At 48.7% G+C, this 23,337-nt stretch overlaps 8 protein-coding genes across 8 annotated transcripts; 3 read left to right on the top strand and 5 right to left on the bottom strand.

Annotated features, from left to right (window-relative positions):
• Positions 1–5,418: 5,418 nt before the first annotated feature.
• FSST1_007244 (kinase-like domain-containing protein) lies at positions 5,419–7,436 on the top strand (the record flags this gene model as incomplete). Its single annotated transcript, XM_083224008.1, has 4 exons — positions 5,419–6,244; positions 6,296–6,595; positions 6,645–7,026; positions 7,079–7,436. The coding sequence occupies 4 exons, from the start codon at positions 5,419–5,421 to the stop codon at positions 7,434–7,436; spliced, it is 1,866 nt and encodes a 621-aa protein (XP_083083205.1).
• A 993-nt stretch (positions 7,437–8,429) lies between these two features.
• On the top strand, positions 8,430–9,830 carry FSST1_007243 (uncharacterized protein; the record flags this gene model as incomplete). The annotated part of the gene is made up of 1 exon (XM_083224007.1): positions 8,430–9,830. The coding sequence occupies one exon, from the start codon at positions 8,430–8,432 to the stop codon at positions 9,828–9,830; it is 1,401 nt and encodes a 466-aa protein (XP_083083204.1).
• Positions 9,831–10,049: 219 nt separating this feature from the next.
• Positions 10,050–11,558, bottom strand: FSST1_007242 (serine--tRNA ligase DIA4; the record flags this gene model as incomplete). The annotated part of the gene is made up of 1 exon (XM_083224005.1): positions 10,050–11,558. The coding sequence occupies one exon, from the start codon at positions 11,556–11,558 to the stop codon at positions 10,050–10,052; it is 1,509 nt and encodes a 502-aa protein (XP_083083203.1).
• Positions 11,559–11,932: 374 nt separating this feature from the next.
• FSST1_007241 (uncharacterized protein) lies at positions 11,933–13,648 on the bottom strand (the record flags this gene model as incomplete). The annotated part of the gene is made up of 2 exons (XM_083224004.1): positions 11,933–13,184; positions 13,233–13,648. 2 exons carry the CDS (start codon positions 13,646–13,648, stop codon positions 11,933–11,935), a joined length of 1,668 nt encoding a protein of 555 aa, XP_083083202.1.
• A 268-nt stretch (positions 13,649–13,916) lies between these two features.
• Positions 13,917–16,404, top strand: FSST1_007240 (GEN1/YEN1 family endonuclease; the record flags this gene model as incomplete). The annotated part of the gene is made up of 3 exons (XM_083224003.1): positions 13,917–13,930; positions 13,980–14,116; positions 14,174–16,404. 3 exons carry the CDS (start codon positions 13,917–13,919, stop codon positions 16,402–16,404), a joined length of 2,382 nt encoding a protein of 793 aa, XP_083083201.1.
• A 308-nt stretch (positions 16,405–16,712) lies between these two features.
• Positions 16,713–18,380, bottom strand: FSST1_007239 (ssDNA-dependent ATPase MGS1; the record flags this gene model as incomplete). The annotated part of the gene is made up of 1 exon (XM_083224002.1): positions 16,713–18,380. The coding sequence occupies one exon, from the start codon at positions 18,378–18,380 to the stop codon at positions 16,713–16,715; it is 1,668 nt and encodes a 555-aa protein (XP_083083200.1).
• Positions 18,381–18,934: 554 nt separating this feature from the next.
• FSST1_007238 (CTD-interacting domain-containing protein) lies at positions 18,935–20,863 on the bottom strand (the record flags this gene model as incomplete). Its single annotated transcript, XM_083224001.1, has 3 exons — positions 18,935–19,294; positions 19,350–20,630; positions 20,702–20,863. The coding sequence occupies 3 exons, from the start codon at positions 20,861–20,863 to the stop codon at positions 18,935–18,937; spliced, it is 1,803 nt and encodes a 600-aa protein (XP_083083199.1).
• Positions 20,864–21,761: 898 nt separating this feature from the next.
• Positions 21,762–22,619, bottom strand: FSST1_007237 (uncharacterized protein; the record flags this gene model as incomplete). The annotated part of the gene is made up of 1 exon (XM_083224000.1): positions 21,762–22,619. The coding sequence occupies one exon, from the start codon at positions 22,617–22,619 to the stop codon at positions 21,762–21,764; it is 858 nt and encodes a 285-aa protein (XP_083083198.1).
• Between the last annotated feature and the right edge of the window lie 718 nt (positions 22,620–23,337).

The following is a 23,337-nucleotide window of genomic DNA, read 5'->3' as shown; positions in this document are numbered from 1 at the left end:
TAGAACCAACAGTCAACTGATGTGAAGTTAGTTGGACATGTAACAAATGAAATGAATTTGCATAACGTCCAAACCAACAAATTTTAAAAAACAAAAACAGGTTTCTGTTGGGCATAGCGCTTCAAGAGACGTAGATGGGTCGTTTTTGTGTTATATATATACACTGACTAGTCCCTTAAGTGGTTTGTGATGTCTGGAATCATGCACAACAGTCAATCATCTGTCGTTGAACCGTTTCCTACAATGAGAGGCAAGTATTAGGAAAGACGAAAGAACAGAGGGACCCTAGAGCTGCTTGTTTAGCCATCACGAGCAAACATCATCACGAAGATGTATTGACGCGGCTATAGTTATAGTAATCGTTTCTGAAAGACAACCCGTATTATTGCACCGCTTTGCCTGTGCTTCCCAAAAGTCGTTTCGTTGCGTCGCTGAAAAGAATGTCTGGTTCCGAACATTTCCGCTCCCTCTCTGTAGTCCTTATTCCATCTCTTTAAGATGTGGTATTCCGTACAGACAATCGATGGTACTTTTTCGAGTCAGAGTGGATAGTGTTCGTACAGCAAATCGCAGCGTTTATTTTTTGGCTGCCTCGGCGGCCCTGCGAGCCTCAGCTGGGAGTGACTGTGTTAGTTACTATGTCTCGTCTTATGGTACGAAATTGTAAGGGCTTGGCGGTTGGGACATACAAGCAGCCTGCTTCCGTCGCATGATTTCGGCGTTGGACTCTTTGGCGTGTTGCATTTGGGTACCGGTCTGGTTATTCTTGTCCTTCTATAGGAAGGAAACATACGCCGTCAGTTTCTGCCCTGGCGCACATCTTCAGACTGGGATTGGAGTAAGACTAACCTTTTTGGCCTCATCCCTGAGCTTCTTTGCACGATCCTGATCACGCTGGTTACCGCGAGCCATAATGTCGGTTTGAAGCGAAATATGCGATACAGAACTTATACAATCAAGAAGTGGATAGAATGGTTGGACCGTCAAACGTTCGTATTCGAGCAAGAGATGAAGAGGAGGGAAAAGAAGCAGGTCGCGACACAAGCGGCCAGACCGTCAGATAAACCTTACAGGAGGGTGGCCTTTCCTTTTTGGCGGGAGGCCCAGAGAGAGCCAATCGGAGTACAAGGTTTGAGGAAACCTGAATGGCCTCGATCTAGGCTCATCGGTCGACACAGGGTAAGATGATACTTTGGTTTGACCTGCTTTTTACACATAACCTTTTGTACCTTGATTCAGTGCACGATACTGCCCAGTTCTCGCTGACAACACATAGTTGTTTCACCAGGGTAAGTATCCAACCCAGACGCCTCATATCCACAGCAATTCTCAGATGTGGTCATCGCTCATGATGAGACTGAAATACATTACTTAGGTTTCGGTCTTGAAGAAATACCGACAATGCGGTTCACATAATTATCCCAGCCAACATTTGTAAGTGAGGATTTCCCGATGTTGGTCGTCTGTGAAACTCTGATTGGACGCCTGGAAATATACTCGTTGCGTTGGACCAACATGTAGTATTCAATTGGTGGCAGGGATTAGGTATAAGTTGAAGTATCTAGACGTCAACAAGACACGTGAAGCCACCATTGTAAAGGAGCCAAGATAAAGGGAAATATATTGTCTGCGACGCTCAACTAACAAAGAAAATAGCCTTTGATTACCAGTAGATCTCTGTGGTCAGTATTACCACCAAAAATATAATTGAGTAAAAAATGCTCTTACTTGGACAAAACACCAAAAATGTGGTATATCGCCAAAAAAAACATACAACAGCGGGGATTCGCTGGTCGTCACCGACCCAACTACTAATCCGCCCCTTACCAGCTTATCTATGGGAGAGCGGACGGGATCCCGAGTTCTCTGATAGGTATGGTCGTATGTACCAGAGAGAACTTTGTTAGAAATTATAGGTGTGAGTGGAAAGGAAAGGCAGCCAGACGTTCTGTTATTGCAAACGAGGACACCATGATTCTGAAAGAAAGACACCAAATACCTCGAGTACTAATCACGGCAGTCGATTCAAGACTTGTTCGCAAGTTGGTTATTAATGCTCATGCTGTGGCTACCCAGTCGCACTTCCCCATACTTGTAGTATTCTTTCCTGGTACTCTGTCTTGCTCTCCGACAACCCAGACTACCCTAGTGATGAGATCAGAACCTGAAGCCTATTCCAACTTATGGATCTTCTCAGTCCACCACTGCAGCTTAACACTTTGTTTTGTTTTAACCACAGTGCCCATGGGGTTAAAGAGGTCACAACCTGCGGCGTACGGGATCAAACCATTGAGTGAGCGGATGGGCTGATTCCCTTTTCTCTCTGCACTTCCCTTTCTCTCTGGGCTTCCTTTTCTTCCTGCACTTCGCAATATCGGCGAATGCAGCAAAACCAGCGCTTGATGTAAGATCTTGCAATCCAGCCTCAAGCAGTGAGTAAACACTGGTTTGCGAACATGTTTATCATAAGCTCAAGCTCAGCGGCTCCGAATACCCATAACAATGTCGCGATAATATTAAGCGTTAAAAAACTTAACAGGTCGAATAATATCTCAACCTCTCCTACCTGTTGCAGAGGCGGACCGGACGAGAACAAACCAAGTCGATCGGGGATGTGAAGAATCTTTGACTGTATGTAATGCCCTCGAGAGTGCATGGTAAGCATCCAAGGCTCTAAGTCGTCGTAAAAGGCTTCGACGGCCATCATGTTAGCAAGCTTCGCCATTTATCAGATCTTATGTGATTCAGATGTGTAAAGGGTTTTCTAGCGAAGTGTTATTTCCAAGTGCTACATATGGCAGGGTTAATATAAAGCTCACCATGAGAATTGGTCCCAAGACATGACCTTCTTAGTTGTGGAATGGAGATTCGGGGCCTTTTATCTTCTCATCTTGTTGAAACAAAGTTCAATCTACGCACATAGATATTAGATTCTGAGAGAATTGTCTAGCTCAAGGTTCGATATCTATCTCAATCACCAAAGTAACGAACAGATAGAGGTCTCTAACACCAGAGTCCAAAGTCTCTGAGAAGACTGCACCTCACCAAAAGATCGTAACTTGCCGATCCCATAATCCGGTACCTTGGGTCGCATGTGCGTATTTATATGGGAATGTGGTTTATCGATCAACTCTTCCTGACATCATCTCGATGCCATGCATGAGAGACTCATGACAAGAGCACAGAAACAAAAAGGCTTCATAAAAAGCCTAATTGACTCGGATGTACCTCGGTCATCTTGAGATACGAAATGTGTTTGGCCCAGAGCTAACCAAATCTCCGTTCTCAGAAAGCTTAAACTTAAGGTCTTTTGCACAGGATTTGGGCATAACCAAAGTTCCTTCCCTTTAGCACACCTGTGTGGTGTGAATGGAGGTGGCTGAGCTGAGAGATTCCTCCACTATCAGCTTTGAGCTAAACATACTGTGCTTATTAGATCTTGACAAGGAATTCAAAGCTCCATACTTTGAGATTGTCAGAGTGTTACTGCGATGTCTGCATTTGGGTTTATGCCGACGACAAGCCTCACAGATGAAGCATGACGTTGAAGTCATCGGTATTGTTCCGGTCAGTTTACGTATCACTGCCATTTGTGCCGAGTCTCCCTAGGAACCTGAACAACCAAGACCAACGTGTGACGAATACTTGCCTAAATATTATGCGTCTAGGTTGGGGCTTACTTTGAGCCAACGCAGAAAGGCGATGGAGACATGCATGAACTTGCGCACGTCTGTTCGATACAATCGCCATTCAGGTTTGTTTCATAACCCAGATAGTGCAGAAAGCATGGTGGGCCAGTGTCGAATCCTTGACCCGCGGTCGAGCCTCAATCATGTCACTGCTTGCAGGGTAGATAGTTGAGGCGCGAATATCATCCGAACATGCGGCAACGACGAACAGCCCTACGAGTTGAAGTTGTGTATCCAAAGTTGAGATTTAGAACGACGGGGATCAGTACTAGATCCCGAAGCCACATCTAAAGCTTTAGTTAATGCTAGGTTCAAAGATAGACTGGAAGGAGGCTTTGCAACTGAGTTGCTTGGTGCCCGTGATTCTACGACAAGGGCATCCCCTGGACCCCTGCTCAAGATCCCCCACGACATGACGTTCTAATTATGGCTCATTGAGTCGCCTCATTCATTCATGAGAGCCTTCTGCTTTCTCATCTAATGTCAGAAAAGAGACGCAAGGTACAGAACAATCTGCAGGTGACAGGAACCAATATTGGGAACTACAAGGATTCTATTCCGATCAGGTTAGGCTATCAGCGCCTCTTAATTCTAGTGCAACGACCGACTTGAAACTTAACGGCTTAGTGGCTCGTCCGTAGCGTCCCCGAATAAATGGAAGACGACCCTGACGACTTGCCTGATGAAACTCTTCTTTGCTGGGGACTTGGGAAGTGATCGGATGTTCTAGCTAAAACTGAAATTACATTTGTCGCCTGAAATGTTCTCTCACCGGATTTTGCGGTAATTTAAGGACACCGAGTTGCCGAAGGCGAGAGACAGCTTTGTAAGATGGATAAAAGCCAACCTAGCTCACTAGAGCTAACGTTACTCGCCTTAGGCCAACCAGCCTTCTGACCCCCTCTAAGCCACAAGGCGAGGTGCTGAAAGAGCTACGCTAAGGCTAAATACTGAGGTGAGCTTAGCTGTGCCTAGCTCTGTAGGCATTGTACCCGTATCAAGTGTAAAGGCAGAGAGATCTTGAGGAATTTAAAACAACATTAAATTAATTGATCACAGTACGTAGATCCTCAAGTTCATTTCTTCTGCACGCTAAAGCTTAAGGACTAGCTTTTCCGACTTTACCCTGTAGTGAAGTAATTAACGGGAATGAAGGACGGACGGGAAAGAGAGGGAGAGAGTGTGCGGCCAATGCCGACGGGATCATATTAGTAATGCCTCAGGCATAAAGCTTCCGACGCCCCCATTCCCATGGCCATGGCCCGTTCCCATTTCCAATCCGATTCCCAAATAAGTCTTCCAAGACCAAGACCAGGACTAGGACCCAGATTCAAAGACCCATAGCCCGACCCATTACAAGGTCTCAAGGCCAGCGTCATTCCTCTGAGGCTCTGGTGTCTTCTTTCCTCCCTTTTTCTTTCTTTTTCTTATCAATAGTATCGCCGCTGTTTCTTCTTGAGCAGCTTCATCCGCCCCATATCAAAGTCAATCAACTTTAAATATCATTTCCCGTTGAACCATTGCGATCCCACGTTAGCGCGACTTCATTGCGCAACAACGACTCCTCCGCACGTCGATCTTCTCTTTGCCTTGACATCACAGCAACGCCCTCCTTTTGTCTCCCAGCCGCTTACTCCATCGAATATGGAAGCGAATCTCTAATCGAAAACATACAAAGTCTGTTTCCGTCTCCACCTATCCCGCCGTTTTCAACAAAGCAACCGCCGTTATGCCTTCTCAAAAGAACTCCAACAGCACCGGCCAGGTCAGCCACCGTCTGCGCAATTTCTTCCGCATGAACACTGGAGGTAGTACTGGCAGTGCTTCTAGCGATAAGGAAAAGGACAAGGACAAGGACAAGAACTCGGCCGCTACCACCCCCGATCCCTCGAAACCTCGTCACACCAAATTCTTTAGTAATACAGTTGGCCGCCTGCGCGCACATACCGTGGCAAGCGAGGGCAACCAGGTCGAAGAAGCCATGAGTCCTACTGCTCACGCCAACCCTTATTTTGCCCACCAAGGTCAGCCAGGACTGCGTCACCATAATTCCGACTCTGTCCCTCCGAGCCCCCCGGACACGCCAAGTCTCAAAATCCATGGTCCGGATGGTACCACCGCAACCGATCAAACTACTACCAGCGAAACCAAGGAGGAGCTTGCCCGGAGACTTAGAAGAGTCGCCAGCGCACCCAATGCTCAAGGCTTGTTTTCCAAGAACGACCCCCCCAACGGCGAGCGTCCCGCGACTGCCGAGCTTGGCAAAGATCCCCTTCTTACAAGTTCTGGCGCGCTTGGCCTCATAGAGCCGACCAAAACCCCACAGAACGAGGAAATGCCCATACATGCCAACCCCGAAGACATTCTGGCTGCTCTGCCAGCTCCCAATATGTCAATGGCCTTCCGCCGAACGTACAGTTCCAATTCGATAAAGGTCCGAAACGTTGAAGTCAGCCCTTCCAGCTTTGACAAGATAAAGCTTATCGGAAAGGGAGACGTTGGCAAGGTGTATCTTGTGAGGGAGAAGAAGAGCAGCAGGCTTTACGCCATGAAAAGTATGTTAACGTCCCAAATTTACGCATACGACCACATCTAACTGTTTGTAGTACTGAGCAAGAAGGAAATGATCAAGCGAAACAAGATCAAGCGAGCTCTCGCAGAGCAAGAAATCCTCGCAACAAGCAACCACCCCTTCATTGTTACTTTATACCACTCTTTCCAGTCTGAGGACTACCTTTACCTGTGTATGGAGTACTGCAGTGGCGGCGAGTTCTTCCGCGCTCTCCAAACACGTCCTGGAAAATGTATCCCTGAAGAGGATGCTCGATTTTACGCCGCTGAAGTGACAGCAGCGTTGGAATACCTGCATCTTATGGGATTTATTTACCGTGATCTGAAACCAGAGAGTATGTTGCGAAATCGTGCTTACAAATCCATCGCTGACCATTTCCACAGACATCCTGCTTCATCAATCGGGCCACATTATGCTTTCAGACTTTGACTTGTCCAAGCAGTCAGACCCTGGTGGCAAGCCGACTATGATCGTTGGCAAGAATGGAGCTCGCACAGATGCCCTACCGACTATCGACACACGTTCATGTATTGCCAACTTCCGAACCAACTCTTTTGTAGGCACAGAAGAGTACATTGCGCCGGAAGTGATTAAGGGTAGTGGCCATACAAGCGCAGTCGATTGGTGGACACTTGGCATCCTCATTTACGAAATGCTTTACGGCACAACGCCTTTTAAGGGCAAGAACCGTAACGCAACTTTCGCAAACATTTTGAGGGAGGATATTCCCTTCCCCGATCATGCTGGTGCACCACAGATCTCCAAGTAAGTAGTGTTCAAATCAGTCAACTTGAACTGTTTTCTAACCAAGTCGCAGCCTTTGCAAATCTTTGATAAGGAAACTACTCATCAAGGACGAGAACCGACGACTTGGTGCCCGAGCCGGTGCATCAGACATTAAGGCGCATCCATTCTTTAGAACGACACAATGGGCACTGATTCGACACATGAAGCCACCGATTGTTCCCCATGCCGGACGAGGAGTTGATACTGTCAACTTCCGAAACGTGAAGGAGAGCGAGAGTGTCGACCTTTCAGGCTCAAGGGCGATGAACCTAAAGGGAGTACCTTTGGACAGTGGTCTGGCCACTCCTGGCGGTGAAATTCCCGATCCATTCCTTGAGTTTAACAGTGTCACCTTGCATCATGATGGTGATGACGATCACCACCGATGATTTTGAAATACCGACTTCTGTTTAGGAAGTTTGGGACACTGCTGTTATCGGTTGACCTCGATCATTAATTGGACATGTCGTCGTACGTATACGCATGGGTTTACGATCTGGAATTCTTGCACTGGGGCGTCTATTTTTGCTTTTTTTCACATCACTCCACACACTTGACACTCCTTAGGACGGTTGCTGCTTAGAAGGGAAGGAAGAGAAAATCGAGAAAGAAAGAGGAGACAGACGAAACGAAGCACGAGAAGGCAAAGCGAAAGCATTTGGAGAATCAAAGAGACAACATAGGAAGTCTCAGCATCCTATGATTGTCGCTGTTAAAATGGCGTCTGGTCAGGCGTTTAGGGAAGAGCGGGAAAGAGCCATTTTATGTAAAGTTACCGTTCAATAAAGATGACGACCCATGCACGAACGAGGGCTATTTTACATAAACAGAACCAGTACGATATCCCTAATGAGAATGTGCTATACCGGACAGATCGATGTGCACGTCACTTATATGCCAAGGACTCCTGAAATCTTAGTAACATACATATTGGATCAAATTCCGTCAAATGGATACTGCAGACTATTTATGTAATTCCATTTCGCAGGTGGATATGTCGCGTGGTGAGGCTCCTTTATCACTTGGGTCATCTGGGCTTTGAAAGTCGGCACATGATCATCCAGACACTTGCTTATGGAGGCGCAAGGGAACATCTGCCTAGCTGAGACATTTCAGGACCCTGAAATTCACGGGATAAACGAACATCTGCCTGAGAAATTATGGAGAAGTTATGCCCTGAGAAGTTTTCTCATGACGTGAATTGCGCTCATGGGGTCTTGGGAAGAACGGTAGTCAAAGATTGAAAAGAGTGAGACTCCCCCGTTTTGGACTTAAGTCGGTCTCAGTAGGAAAATTATTGACACATCTTTTGACTAGTCTCGTTTCTTATAGACAATCCTATTTTGGCGAATCGAAATAATTAAGACAGAGCAAGAACCAAAATGTCACGATACCCTCCGGCTCCAGAGCCCCGACACCGGACGACTCGACGACGATCGTCAGAACGGGGTATATCTGGCACTAGCAGACCATACATTTTAGAATGGAATGCCCAAAGTTGTCGACAGAAGGATATCTTTACAGCGGAGGAGTTCCAAGAAGAGATGGGCCTTGTGGAGAGACCCGGCTGGAGAAGAATCGCTCTTGTACGAGGCGAATGTGATATGGGCGCCTTGCTTGGTATGGAACTGGATAAGAAAAGAGGAGGATGGGTTTGGGAATTTCCCGAGACAGAAGTAAGGAGGAGAAAAACGGAAGAGAGCGATAGCGAAACCAAAGAGAAGGATGACGATAGTGATTCAGACCAAGACGAGGGGATTAGGATATGTCGTGCATCGCTTATGACCAAGGAGAGACTTCCCATTCTACTACTCGACGGCCTTCCGTTTCGAATATCGTCGCGACCTTATCGACCTTCCAGGATACCGAGCAACACGATTCCAGACAGAAGTAAACAGGGCAAACGGCCTCCAAAGCGATCAGGGTTGGAAGACTCCCTCTGGCAAGCACTCGTTGATATTCGACCCATAGAAGACCTTGTGGCGGAGCTCATCTATGATACATGGCTTCAAAAACTGGACTCGTTGCCTCCTTTAGGATCAGACTCGGTAGACGTTCAATGGACCATCGCTCGCGCACTGGAAACAAACGCCGATACCACACGAAGCATGGAGCGGCGAGACGACTTTTGTAGCATCACGTCTACTGACTGGACAAATCTTGCTGAGCGTCTTCAAAGACGCATACAAATCTCTGTCACAGTCGCTCTGCAAGCTCATGCTCAGCAAGCACAGGATGAACCCAAGGATGCGAATTCCCGGAGTCTCGACCGAATAGCGTATCTTGGTGGTCTCTTGCTTCCACTGACAGTTGTATCCGGAATTCTGTCCATAGAAAGCACATATGGTCCTGAGGGGTCATCATTTTGGGTATTCTGGCTGGCATCAGGTCTATGTTCTATCTTTGCGCTCCTCGTCATCTACGCCGATCATCTCCGAACACTGGATGTGTGGATGGAAGTAGCAGCGAATGAGATTCTTGACCTGGATCACAATAAACGATTTCAAGCGAATCGAACACCGCATAGAAGGGAATACCACACTAGTGGAGATCCAGAGCGCGGAGAGGCCAAGTTGACAACGGCTTCGGATGGAGGCATATACGTGGTGCAACATCGGGGAGACGGAACTAGAGGTAGAACGTGGAGGAAGAGGGAATTGGGGTGGGTTGGGGCCATGAAGAAGATGAGTGGATGGTATGCTTGGAGAGGAAGCCCTGGATTGGAGTTTAGGATGCCAGGTTGGGAAAAGAAGGTGAAGCATTTGATATATAACTTGGGATAGAGGATAGATTATAAACACATTTGGCATATCCGTATATACAACATACCATCACACAAGGGAAAGGGCCGTCTCAGATTGGTGTTTTGAATTTGACTAGGAAATCATATCCCGCCTTCGTATTAAAAAAAGATATCCAGTTCCGTAGCATTCGAACCTCCAGTAGATCCTCAATTCGTACACGCACGCAATCACGCAATGCTTCATTCAATTGACTCAAACTTACACTCGATCGACGCTGGAGCGACGCCCACCAAGACCGATTTTCTCCTTACCATCCATCCATGGCCGCAGGCACTCTGGTACAGCGACAGTCTTTGCCTCCTCGTCCCATCCATTCTCCAACAGAGCTGCTATCACACGGGGAACAGCTAGGGCAGTGCCGTTGGCAGTCCAGGGGAAGGCAAGCTTTCCATCAACGCGAGTCCTTGTGCCGAGACGACGAGTCTGGTAGTCTGTGCACATGCTGGCTGATGTGACTTCGCCCCAGTTGTCTCGACGGCTGGGGAAGAAGGCTTCCATGTCGACTTTGCGAGTTGCTGAGGCGCCGAGGTCGTGGGATGGCATGGAGAGGATACGGCAGTGAAGTCCAAGCGAAGAGAGAATCTCGGTCTGCATGTCAAGCATTTCATCAAAGATGTCCTGAGCGGCGTCTTCGTCTGGTGCTGTCCAAGCGAACATCTCGACCTTGGTGAACTCGTGTACGCGGTACAAGCCCTTGGTATCAGCACCACGGGCACCGGCTTCAGCGCGATAGCAGCGGGAGACGGCAACGCGCTTGAGGGGGAGATCCTCGGGGTCGATGGTAGTGTTGGCCTTCATTCCTGCAAGGGCGATTTCCGAGGTTCCGGTAAGACACATCTCGGGGACACCACGCTCAGCATCGTCGGCAGATTGAGCGATGGCGTAGACTTGTTGTTCTCCGTTCAGATCGCGAGGTTGGAATCCACAAGCAGCACCGATGTGACTGTAGACCATGCTGGGAGGTGATACCTGTGTCCAGCCATGACGGGTCGCCGTTGCAAGAGCAAATTGAATCAAAGCTTGCTCGAGTTGAGCGGCTTCACCAAGAAGATAATACCAGCCCCATCCGGAGGCAGTAGCAGCACCGGCAAAGTCGAAAAGTCCAAGCTCAGAGCCAATGTGAACGTGAGAGCGCCAAATCTTGTCTTCAGGAGATTCCTTGAAAGTGGGTGGGTCGTTGATATAGCTCATAACCTCAAACTCACTTCCCTTGGGAGTGTCCAGATGAGTGAGATTGGGCAATTCCAGCGCAAGCTCCTCCATTTGCGTAACCGCCTGCGATTCGCCCTTTTCAATCGCAGAAAGATCTTGCTTAAGTTGTCGAGCCTCTTCTTGAATCTGCTCGCGGGTCAATTGGCGCACTTCCTTAAGATCTTCATCGCCGCTGCTGGTAGCCGGGTTCGCAAGCTGACGTCTCAATAGATTTGATCGCTCACGCAGCGCGCGGCCTTGTCGCTGGAGATCCTGCCATCTTGCGTGCAACTCTAGAATTTTAGCTGGGTTTTGCGCTTGCTTGCGATAATTGCGCTCTACGCAAGTCTGCTGATAGAGTTCTGCATGTTGGCGAATGTGCTTAATATCGACGATTGGTTTGGGAGCTGAGGGTGGTCGCTTAGCATCAGCGAAGCCACGAGTCAATGCTGGATGAGGCCTTAGTAGCCTCGGCTGCACATTGCGACACTTGAGGCGCAATAATATCCTGTTCATGGCGGCTGCTGCTGAGTTGTGAGTGAGCAGCTTATATAAAGCATGACTGAGGTATGAGGAACTGATCAGCGAGTTTGGGGCTTGCTTAACAGTGGAGAGCTTGCTTAATGCAATTACCCGAGCCGCTGCGGACCGTCAATTGTTGGACCATCGTCAGATTGTAACTAGGACTTATTCATTCTTGGCAAAAGAGCAAACAAGGCAATTATGCCAATTGACCTTATCGGTTTTTGTTTGTTTGGGTATACTATTGCAGTAGTTGAAAGCTTTGACTGTGTTTGTCCTGACCATCGCTTCCACCACTTGCATCAATCAATATATTCTCATCCATGTCATGTTAACGCTCATCCCGTATCGTTCAGATCAAATGCCTCTCATATAGACCCCCAGACCCCCAAAGTCCAGTTACCGTAACCTCCTCGGCCATATCCTCCAGCCTGCATGCTCTGCCTCTGTTGTACCTTGTAATCAACATCACTGGGCCGAGAAGCTCCACTGGCACCGTGCTGCAACCAAGCATCTCTATCAATTACTGCCATGGCGGGTACTTTGAGTTGACAAAGCAAGCTTCCACCGATCCATGGTCCAAGGGTATGGACCACGCGTATTTGGCCCTTGACCTGTTGGACTGTCTCTCGCTGTCGCGCAACCTTGGCTTCGATTGGATCGTGCTCATGCTTTGTATCAGCTGCACTCTTGGGAGACTTGACCCCCTCGTCTTCGGCTTGTGATAAGGGTGGCGATCCTTCTGTTGGAGATGTGGCGCTGGATTGTCGATGGAGCCTAGTGGTGTTTCTGTGTTTGTCCACAACTTTCCCGAATACTGGTTCCCATCCCCTCTTCTTCACTATGGCCGTTAGGTCATCAATTACTCTTTGCTTGATGCCCAAGATATTGGAGCAGCCCCCTGTGAACATAATTCGTGACATGCAGATAGCTCGTACATCCAGGGGTAGCTGCAAAAGATGCTTGTACAATAGCAAGTGTAAGGGTAGCTCGTCGTCATCGAACGTTGCTCGATCTGCTGAAGGATCGAAAAAGGTGTCGTCGCAGATTTCAGCGAGTTTCTCAAATGGAAGCTCCACTGTCAATGGACGAGGCCCTGTGTTGATGGGTATATGGATAGCTCCAGCTGGACCACCAGCCTCCGCTGACTCGGCTTCAATTTCTTCTTGCTCATCCACAGTTTCCAGCTGAGTTGACTGTCGTTGAGATAAGCGGAACTCTGATGGCTTGCACCACATGAGGCGACACATGATATCTTCGCATTCCTGAAAACTGATTGCTCTCTTCTTGGTGGCGTCGTGCTCTCCTGGTATTAGACTCTCCATGGTCGAATAGACTGAATCGAGAAGGGCTCTACCACCTCGAACTGTGCGGGTAGTTTTGACCTCCCGATACTCATATATGCTGGTGACCACAGTTTCTGCCCAGCCCATGTCGACAACTACAGCAGAACGGACACCTGCTGAGATAGCCGACATTGTGGGGGTTGACATTAGTGACACAGTTGGTGTCTGAAATCTGTTGAACATGATATCCAGAGTAGCTGTCAATAATGGCATTGGTAAACCTGAGTCCAAAACCAAACCAACCCTTCTTGGTCGAGAGTCGATGAGTAGATATCTTTATGGTGTAAGTAAGAATTCGTTCAGTTTTTTTGTAATGACTTACCTTGAAAAGGCATCATGTAGTACACGTCCCATCTTGTCCTGGAATAGGCCGAGTTCGATATCTCTCAAATCATATCGCCAGAACTCATGATCCTTTGACCATTGCAGCCCAGCAGCCCGATTTGATTGCTGCCAACCTCTAAAATCTCCAGCTCGCCGTTGATCTTCCGGACTGCACTGAAGGGTCGCTTTTGGAGATGTGTCACCCGCAAACCCGACTCTGATATGCCGTGAACCTATCTCGACAATGATAAACTCGTCATCTGCACGAATGGCTGATGGTGAGCCGTAGCTTGGTACAGCAGAAGAGCGGTTTGGCGTGTGTGGAGTAGAGGGACCTGACCCCTGAGTAGGACCTCCACGGATACTAGCGACGCTTCTATGAGCGAGCGTAGTAGGTCCTGCGCTCGAGGCCATGATTGATGATATCTCTTATAATTTTTAGTCTTTGATTGTCAATGTGTTGGCGATGAGATGCCCTGGTCTAGGCGCAACCGTGCAACCTAACGCTGGTTGGTTGATGGATCTTTAAATGTCGGCGTTTATAGCGCCGATCTACCGCCTAAAAACATATCGTTTTGGTAACCGCAGCGACGTGGGTCCATGACCGTGAACTTTGACCTACATCATCGACTACAAAACTGAAGGGAGGCTCAGATCTCTCGGTGTGCTTCTTGAGGTTGAAATGGGTATCAAGGGGTGAGTTTTTGCGACTCTTTATTACAATAACCAATACTAATTCTTTCAGGATTCATCAAGAGATTGGTGGAGGCGAACGAATCGCCCTTCTTAAACTCGCCGCACAGTCTTTGGAGCAGCAGGGCCGGCCTCTGCGAATTGCCATTGACGTTGCGATTTGGCAATTCCAAAACCAAGCAGCTCAAGGTACGTATTTGTAATACTTCAGACTTAGGTTATCTGTAATCTTATAACAAAAATCAGGTGGCACCAATCCTGAAATCCGAACCTTGTTCTACCGTCTAGTTCGCCTCCTCGCATGCCCAGTCGAACCCATATTCGTATTCGACGGCCCTTATAAACCCGCGATCAAGCGAAACAAGCAGTCCAGCCGTGGAAGTTCCTTCGCCAATGCACAAGCAAAGCGTTTAATCCGATTATTTGGTTGCAACACCCACGATGCGCCCGGAGAAGCAGAAGCAGAGTGCGCTCTGCTACAGCAACATGGAATTGTCGATATGGTTCTGACAGAGGATGTTGATGCGCTGATGTTTGGATGCACGAAGGTGCTACGAAAATGGTCACCAGAATCGAAACGATCAACGAACCCAACACACGTCTCGCTTCTCGATGCGAAAAAGCTGGAGCTTGGAGCGCAGGGCCTTGATCGAGAAGGCATGGTTCTCGTCGCCTTGATGAGCGGTGGCGACTACAATCCTGATGGACTCCCCGGGTGTGGAATCAAGGTCGCTCTCGAGGCTGCCAGGGCTGGTTTTGGTAAAGAGCTTTGTCGGCTTAAGTCAGCAGACAAAGAAGCGATCCAGGCTTGGAGAGAGTCTTTGATACACGAGCTGCGCACCAACGAAAAGGGTTACTTCAAGCGACGAAACCAGGCGCTGAGGATCCCAGAGACATTTCCTGACTTCAAGGTACTACGCTACTACACACACCCGGTTGTTTCGCGTGTTGAGAGTCTAGGCGACATTCGTGCAAACGTTCACATGAAACGTGAGATTCAGATCGAAGACTTGCGAGAGTTCACACGCGAGGTTTTTGGTTGGGATTATCGAGTGGGCGCTCTGAAGTTCATCAAGGTTTTATCCCATGCAGTTTTTGTTCAGAAGCTTCAAACTGTAGGAGGATACGACCATGATGGGCTTATAAAAGGGGTGACAGGTGTCAAAAATGATTTGGTGAATGACTCAATTCCCATGGCCCGTTTACAGCATATCCCTATCGATATGGTTCCAATCGACATGTCCAAAGAGGAAGACGAGCAAATCGTACAAGGCCGAGCCGGGCTTGCTCTGAACAGCGATGATGAGATTGAAGATGCGGACAATATCGAACAGTGTGCCTCCAAGGCCGTGGAAAAGGAGTTTGATCCGACCCGTCCCCTGGGTATCTGGATAATACAGGCTTTGGCAAAAACCAGCGAGCCATTTGCCGTTCAGGAGGCTGCTATAGCCTCCAAAATCAGAGCGTCAGAGCTTCGCAAGGCGAATCAAAAGGCACCAAAGAAATCCAATGCTCTGTCGAAGACGGGTATGACTGCTGGTGCACTTAACAAGTTTGTGCGAGCGACAAAGCCTCATGCTGCTTCTACTATAACCTCCAAACCGATTGCTGTAGAGAAAAGCATAGTCACTTCACCAGCCCCTAAAACAACATCTCGACGCTTACGCATACCGTCCCCTCTGGAGTCAAGTAAGCAACCTATGTCCACCTCGGAGAGCCCCACCAGACAGACTGCCACCCCTTGGTCACTTGCCAGCTCACAGGTGACGCCTAGAACTCGAAGCTGCGCGGACGGAGAACAGCAGGCGATTGTTATCACATCTAGCCCGCCCTGTGCGGCAGAGTCACCTCCCCCATCGCCCTCACCACCAGCAAAAACTCGTACCTCCGCTTCTCAGCGCCAGTCTGACACGATGCGTACGACTACTGTGTCTAATGGTTCTCCCCAGAGGCTGAAAAGCTCGAAGCGGGAAATTATACGTTCGAGCCAAGCAGGTTCTTCTCGGCGCTCCCAGCCAGCCAAGTTGAAACAGACGTCCTTAGACATGTTCACCAGAACGTCCAAGATCCCAAGCACATCGCAACAATCCCTGACGAAACCCCCGCCCCCACCCTCGACTCCGAGACGACAACCCAAGTCAAAGCAGATCATTGACGATGATTTTGATAGTGACTCATCATCGGATCTCGTTCCGCTCTCATCACTCGTCTCCCGCACTTCTGCATCGCCAAAGCGACAGCAAGAACCCCTTCCTCCAAGTCGGAACTCAACCCCCAGCCCTGCCCCTGCACGGAAGAAGAAGTTACTCATCCCAAGGGCTAGTGCTGTGGGTTTCTTCAAAGAGGTCGAGGTAGACGCCGAAGAGCGCGATGAGTTGGTGGCTAGGGAGACAGCAACTCTGCGGCGAAAAGGGGTCAGGGCGAATGTCGTCCGGGTGAGTGACGTTGGATTTATAGATTTGACACAGGATGATTAAGGATGTATACTCCACACATAACGAACAGGCATGGACATGGCGTTCTGGGATTTGGGTTTGGCGTTATATAGCGAACAGCATGTTCATACAATCACAGTTAGAATAGTACAGAAGGATAAATGATAACATTTGTGGTATTGTTACAACCTAATCGGGAGCCTGTCATTTTGAACCAAGTCTCCAATAGTATCTATATTACAAAGCCCACAAACGGGTAACCCAAACCTGTCCGGACTCCTATACAATGCAAACCGCGCTTTTTCGTCCTTTTCCTTTTATCCAATCTATCCCAGATTCGAACAGTAATATTAAATCCCGCCCATCTCCAGATCTGGGTCAACCTCCGTGCCCAAATCCCGATCCTCGACAAAACGACGCCCAACAAGCTCGTCGGGTAGATATGTCTGCTTCACCCGTCCATCGCGGTAGTTTGGTGGGTACTTGTACTCGGCTCCGTAGCCCATGTCACGCATAAGTCGTGTAGGTGCGTTGCGCAGATGTAGTGGTACAGGAAGGCCAGCGACACCTGGTTCACGAAGAGCTGTATAGGCGTTGTTAAGAGCGCGATACGCTTTGGTACTCTTGGGCGCGTTGCATAGTGCGACGGTACAGTGGGCGAGGGGGATGCGGGCTTCAGGCATGCCGATTTGTTGAGTGGCTGTGTATGTGGCCGTTGCGAGGGGCAGGAGGGTATTATCCGCCAGTCCGACGTCTTCAGAAGCGATGACAACCATACGGCGGGCGATGAATAAAGGGTCTTCGCCTGATTGAAGCATACGGGCTAGATAATAGAGGGCCGCATCTGCATCGTTTCCTCGTACAGACTTATGAAAGGCAGATATAGTATCGTAGTGTTGATCTCCTGCACGGTCGTACACGAGGGTCTTTGTAAGGGCAGCTTTGATATCCTCTTGCGTGATACCCTCACGCTTTGTGAGCGAGAGAGCGAGTTCGAGTAAGTTTAAAGCAGTACGAGCGTCGCCATCTGCGAACCGGGCGAGATATGTGATCATAGCTTCATCCAGAAGTGGCGTTTGTGGATATACCGATTCTTCTTCCTTGATCGCTCGTTGTAGAATGCGCACCACATCCTCAGTTGTAAGAGATCGTAGTGTGAATGTACGGCAACGCGAGAGTAAAGCACTTGCTACCTTGAAAGATGGATTCTCCGTCGTAGCTCCGATAAGCGTCACTGTGCCAGCCTCGACGGGCTTGAGGAAAACATCTTGCTGAGCCTTGTTGAAGCGATGAATCTCGTCACAAAAGATGATTGTTTTGCGACCAGTCAAAGCAAGGTCGTTGGTCGCCTCCTGGAAGTATTTCTTGCATTCGCCGACTCCCGTACTGGTAGCATTCAGTTCGATAAACCGACTGCCAACCATGTGCGCGATACAGCGTGCTATTGTCGTCTTTCCTGTCCCTGAAGCACCCCATAGAATCATGGAAGGTACTTGATTCGACTCAATGAGGGACCGCAGAACGCCTGATGGCCCAACAAGATCCTGCCCGCATACTTCATCGAGTGTTCGTGGTCGCATCCGTTCGGCTAAGGGTGCAGCTCGTTGTGTCTTGGTCTTCTTCACCACTCTTCCATCCTGCTCTGTTGCTTTATCCCAACCGCTCGCCCCGTTGACACCATCTCCATTCGTCGCGCCGTTGGTATCATTTGTGGTTCCTCCCAATCCATCTCCAGGACCCTCCTCGAACGTTCTTTTCTTCCCTACTATTGGTTGTAGGGCAGCTTCCCTAACTGGTGTTGGTAATCGATTTTCGAAAGCAGCTTGTCGTTTCGGGGCGGGTGTAGAGAAGAAATTCGAGGCATTACGTTTTTGCGAGTTACTTTGCGGTGCCTGTGATTGTGGCGGTGTCGGGTCTTTTTCTTTATCTATCACGAATTTCTCGCATCCCGAGTCGATGTGGTTGTTGATCTCGGATGGTTTTACCGGCTTGTTGCAGATTGGGCAGTCGACTGCCATGGTCGCTGCAGTTTGGCCGATGACCGGATAATGACAGTCAATGTAAGCTTATATCGTTGCACAAACTTGTAGCGACCGTCGTGTCGTGTTGCTGTTAGCCGAATTTGAGGTTAGAGGTTGAAGCTTTAGAGGTTGGATGGAAGCTGTTAACGTTAGGACAAAATACAGTGGAACGCAACTAACGTTAGGTACGGAACGCTTGAACGCGTTCAGGTCCGCGTAGAGTGAATCAAGGGGCCAATTCAGGTTCAGCGGCCCGCACTCGGCTCCACTGAACCGGTAGTTCAATGTTGGTTTTGACGACAAGAGACTAAAAGGAACATTATCACGAAAAGGTAGAGACATAAATAATATGACATTGATCTGTTTTCATCAAAATTATAGCAACTGTAAATAGTCGGGCTGACTCAAAATGCTAAAAACGCCCTTAAACATAACTCCATTGTAATGCGCAACTGCCGCCATGCCATCCCTTTCTTTCAATGCTAATTCCATAACGCCGGTTATCGCCCAGTTTATATAGTATAGATATAATGTGCTAACGTCGCTTTTCTTTAAGCTGACGTCTTGAGGGATCGGACTTTGGGTGACGCAATGCTTGTTTCTGCTTTCCTCTTGCCCAGCACTGGTGTGTTCTCGCGATCTCGTGTTGCTTCTGCGTGACATGAAGCATGGTACGCTCGGTTACCGACCAAAACTGTATCCAACCATACCCATTCCTGTGCAGTATCGAGCCATTTGTTCTCGAATCGATCTTGGCAAATCGGACAAACAGGGTTGATACCACGAGATGGATCAGGGACGGGAATATACTTTGGCTTAGCAGCTTCAGATACTTTGGAGGCCTGCGCGGCAACGTCCTCGGCGGTTGGGATGTGGTCTACGTCGACGACTTCTCTTGACTTTAGCCATTCCTGTATTTTCATTAGTAACCTTGTCATGTGAGGAGGACTCAGAATTGGTACTTACGCCTTGGTCAACGTACCAACTGCGATGCATGCCTCGTTTCTCAGCTTCATCGGTTCGTCGACGGACACGGAAATGCCAATCCATATGGGCGATCTTCTTCTTCTTGCCAGCTTCGTCATCTCGGAACCGTCTGCCGCACTGAGTACATGGCTGGCCCAAGTCATTGTGTAGTTGTCGGACCAAAGAAGGTTGGCACGGTTGCTTCAGAGCAGCAAAATTGATGCCACCTTGTTGAACTGGTGCAGGTGCAGATGCAAATGCTGGTGGGAGTAAACCGGACTTTCGTAGTTGATCGAGAAGACTCCATGGTGCTGCTGCTCCTGGTGGCGGCACCGGTGTAGATGTTGCTGACATTGTCGGTATAGGCATGGCTGACATATTCATGGCTGCCATCGCAGACATCGCAGACATCGCAGACATCGTAGGCATTGGTGGCATCGGTGGTTCATGTTGAACGGGGGGTGGCTGCGGAGTAGGCGTCGAGTTTTGAGGAGTGGCCGACTGCCTTGCCATCAGAGCTGCCAACGCTCCCTTACCCAAGAGCGCGTCAAGCGTCACACCTTCTTGCGCCGGAGCCGGAGCTGCAGGCTGAGAAAGAGCTACGGACACTGGAGGCATTGGGATAGGGTGTGCTTGAACTGGTACAGGAGGAGTAGGCGCAGGCCTTTGGGTCAGAGGCGCCATCATGTTTACGGCAGCAAGTTCAGTTACTTTGTTCTTAATGAGCTCAAGCTGATCCGGGGGCAAGCTATTGGTGTTCACAACGCCCTGCAGGTCATAGAGTGCTCTTAATCTAGTCTGAACACCATGATCATGTGGGTTCCTTGAGGCTTCCGCCTGCATGGCAACAATTAGATTCCGAATGTCATTGCTCAATGACTGTCCTCCATTTGATGTGTATTGTTGAGCTTGGTGGCCTGGTGGGAATCTCATTCCAGGCGGTGTCGGAGTATCACGATGGGGCACAGCAGATCGTGGTCGCCCGGGCATCATTCCCGGTTGGGACATGGTAGCGGCGCGTGCCTTCAAGAGTGCATTCTCAATAGGTCGCACCAACTCGTGAGAAAACACAGGTCTGCTGTCCATAGATCCAGGAACAGGCTCCTTCCATGTTCTAAGCATCTCTTCCATCTTCCGACGCACAGGTTGATCGACTACAGCGTATGATTCCATAAATGTTTTGAAAAGATTGCGACCGAAGTAGAGCGTGTATGGAGTGCCAACATTCTTGACGATAGAGTCTAGTACGTACAGAGCTGGGAGCTTCTTGCTTGGGGCAGCCTATAGCAATGGTTAGCCATTGTAAAGAGGAGGATACGTCTTGGTATCCAAGACTTGGGATCACAACTTACCTTGAGGATGTGTTGCTGCAAAACTTCCGCGATCGCTAGGGCATGTTCAGTATTCTCGCGAGCAATCACAGTCAGGTTGCTAATCTCGAAGCGCAAATTGGAGGACAGGTCCTCCAGCGCGAGGCGATAGTCCTCCGCCACCTCAGCAGAGTCTCCAGACATGGCGATAGAATTGGAGACGAGCGCAACTGGTCGTGTGAGGCAAGGTGAAGATAGTGAAGATGTTTGGGTCAAGCTAGGCGAAGCTAGGTCAGAGAGGCAAGGTAGTTCCCGTCGGGTCAGGAAGGAGGATGGTGGATGCCTGAGGCTCCACTCAAACAAAATCGTCTTTGACGGGCAGGTACGCCTACTCAAACGCGGTAGATAATGACAAACAGAATATTTGAACAGGTCATAAGAGGGCGAGGGCTTTTCTTTTTTATGTTCACGTTCTTCTGGATCGAAATACCATGTCTCTATTTTGGTAGCAGTCAAGGTCTTTGTACGGTGGCAGCCTTTGTCAACTCTCAGTGCGTTTTTTGTTAACCACAGAGAATGAAAATTGGAGAGAAGCGTTCTTTATATAGCGATTTGTCATTTTAGCCTTTGATCCTAATAAAGTATCTTTTAATATGCTCAAGGCAAACGCACCTTTGAGTGTTGGCACTCAATTTATGGTTTAGGCAACCACTACTTGCTAAGCAGATGAAACAATTTAATTATGATACCATGTTAGATAGGTTACTCTTTGACTAATAAGGGTATTGGAAAAATTGATCGCTTGAAGCATGAGACGAAATTAGTAGGTAAGTTTATGTTCCTTAGCTTAGAGTTCTTGGACTACTTATTTTCGTATCACAAGACGCAGGAGTCACAGAATGAGAGGGTTTGGTAAAGTTTGTTATAACGACTTAAAAACAATGCTATGAAACACGCAAAAGAAGGTAATAGATACAGGTCCTTTCCTGGTGGACCTCCGGGTATTTGACTCCTTGTCCCCAAACGCCTCCTAATTTTCCGTCCCTTTCACGTACGTACAAAGGTAGTCTTTGTAACAGTACGACTTGTCACACCCACTGGTCTAGAAGCGGGACATACGCGCCTCAGAGTACATGCTAGGGCTCGCAGGCCGTCGGATGTTCATGGGGTGTAGGGCTGTGTCAGGGCGGCGAACGGCAGGCACAATAGGGCTGCGGCGATCCAAGTCATAGTCGTCGTCTCGGTCATTGTCATAGTGAGGAGGCGCGTTACGCTCGACATCGTGATCCATAGGCTGGCTGATGTTGGGTCGGGAAATTGGGTGGCTAATGTTGCGTCGTGGTAGAGAGCTAGGCTGCGAGTCGTCTTTCTTCCAGAAGTAAGACATGAACGTCTTCTTAGGTCGTTCTTCGCTGAACGAAGCGCTGTAGTTGGAATTCGACTTGCCGAAAGACTTGGCATCCTCTTTGGCCCGAGCCAGAGAGCCATCGGCGCGAATCATTCGAGCGTTGATGTCGCGGTCTCGGAAAATGACTGAGCAGATAAGATTGAGGACACCAGAGGTCAGGGTCAGGATTCCGGCTGCCAGAATGAGCTGCCAAAACGGGAGCCCAATCTTATTGTCGCGGTTGTGGGGAGAGTTGAGCTTTCCAAGGATATTGGATCCGATGAGGAGAAGACCAACACCAAGCCAAGTGAGGCCATGCTCGTCGGAGAAGACAGGCCAACTCTTCTGGAAGTAGCTCTTGCAAAAGGGCAGCTCGGAGATAATAAGGAATATTGTGGCGGAGCTCATGAGTACCAATGACATGGCTTCGAAGAAGAACCATCCGGTAGATCGGTTGATCTTGATGACGAGGACCCAGCAAGCGGCAGCGGCTGTAAGAAGGCTGATGATCGTGATAACTCGCAGTACCTGCAGCACAATCATGCCGGGACCACGGATCTTTTCGCCGAACATGATCGGAAAAATTGTTGTCTAAGATAGTAGAATAGGGGAGTGTTGTTGAATGGATGTGGGTTCGAAATGATATCAAAAATAGTGTTCGAAGAAGCTATATGGAGAAAAGGTCAGAATGAGACTATAGTTACGGTATCTCTGGAACTTACCGAGTGCTCTTGAGTGGGCGCAGAAAGCTGATCTGGCTAGATATATGGAAATGATTGAACAGTGAAAGGACGAAGTAAACGTTCCTGTAAGTGAGTGGCTCAGAGTATATAAAGTGAGTTGATGAGGAAGGGGCAAGCGAAAGTTTCTGATTGTGGAACCAGTCCGAACAGTCAATAAGTGAACAATAGGGAAGAATAGAAGCGAATTAGTGATAGAGAGAAGGAAAAAATTGGTGTCAATAGAGGTGTTTGAACACCATTATTGTTGGGCTTGAATGAATGGAGAACAATAGGGAGGCAGAAGAGGGGTTCGCTGAACAGCTGGCCGGGACACTCTTTAAGAATAAAAAGAGTCATACAACCAACACTAGACAACTCAATCTGTTGGAGACAATGCATATACATGCATGTAGGACAGACTTTTACTCGATCCCTGCAACCTCCATCGAACAAAGCAAGCAAGCTACAGAATCTGAAGCAGTTCCTCACTCGAGGAGCCAACCAAACGACGAAGCGACTCACGATTCGATCTCCTCCGCATCGAATCGCGTCAACGGTTGACTCTGATG

The sequence above is a fragment of the Fusarium sambucinum genome, chromosome II (genome assembly GCF_050947815.1).
Source record: "Fusarium sambucinum isolate potato_lamoka chromosome II, whole genome shotgun sequence".
In the NCBI taxonomy this organism is placed as follows: Eukaryota; Fungi; Ascomycota; class Sordariomycetes; order Hypocreales; family Nectriaceae; genus Fusarium; species Fusarium sambucinum.
The sequence above is the reverse complement of the archived record's forward strand: the minus strand, read 5'-3'. Positions and strand labels throughout refer to the sequence as shown.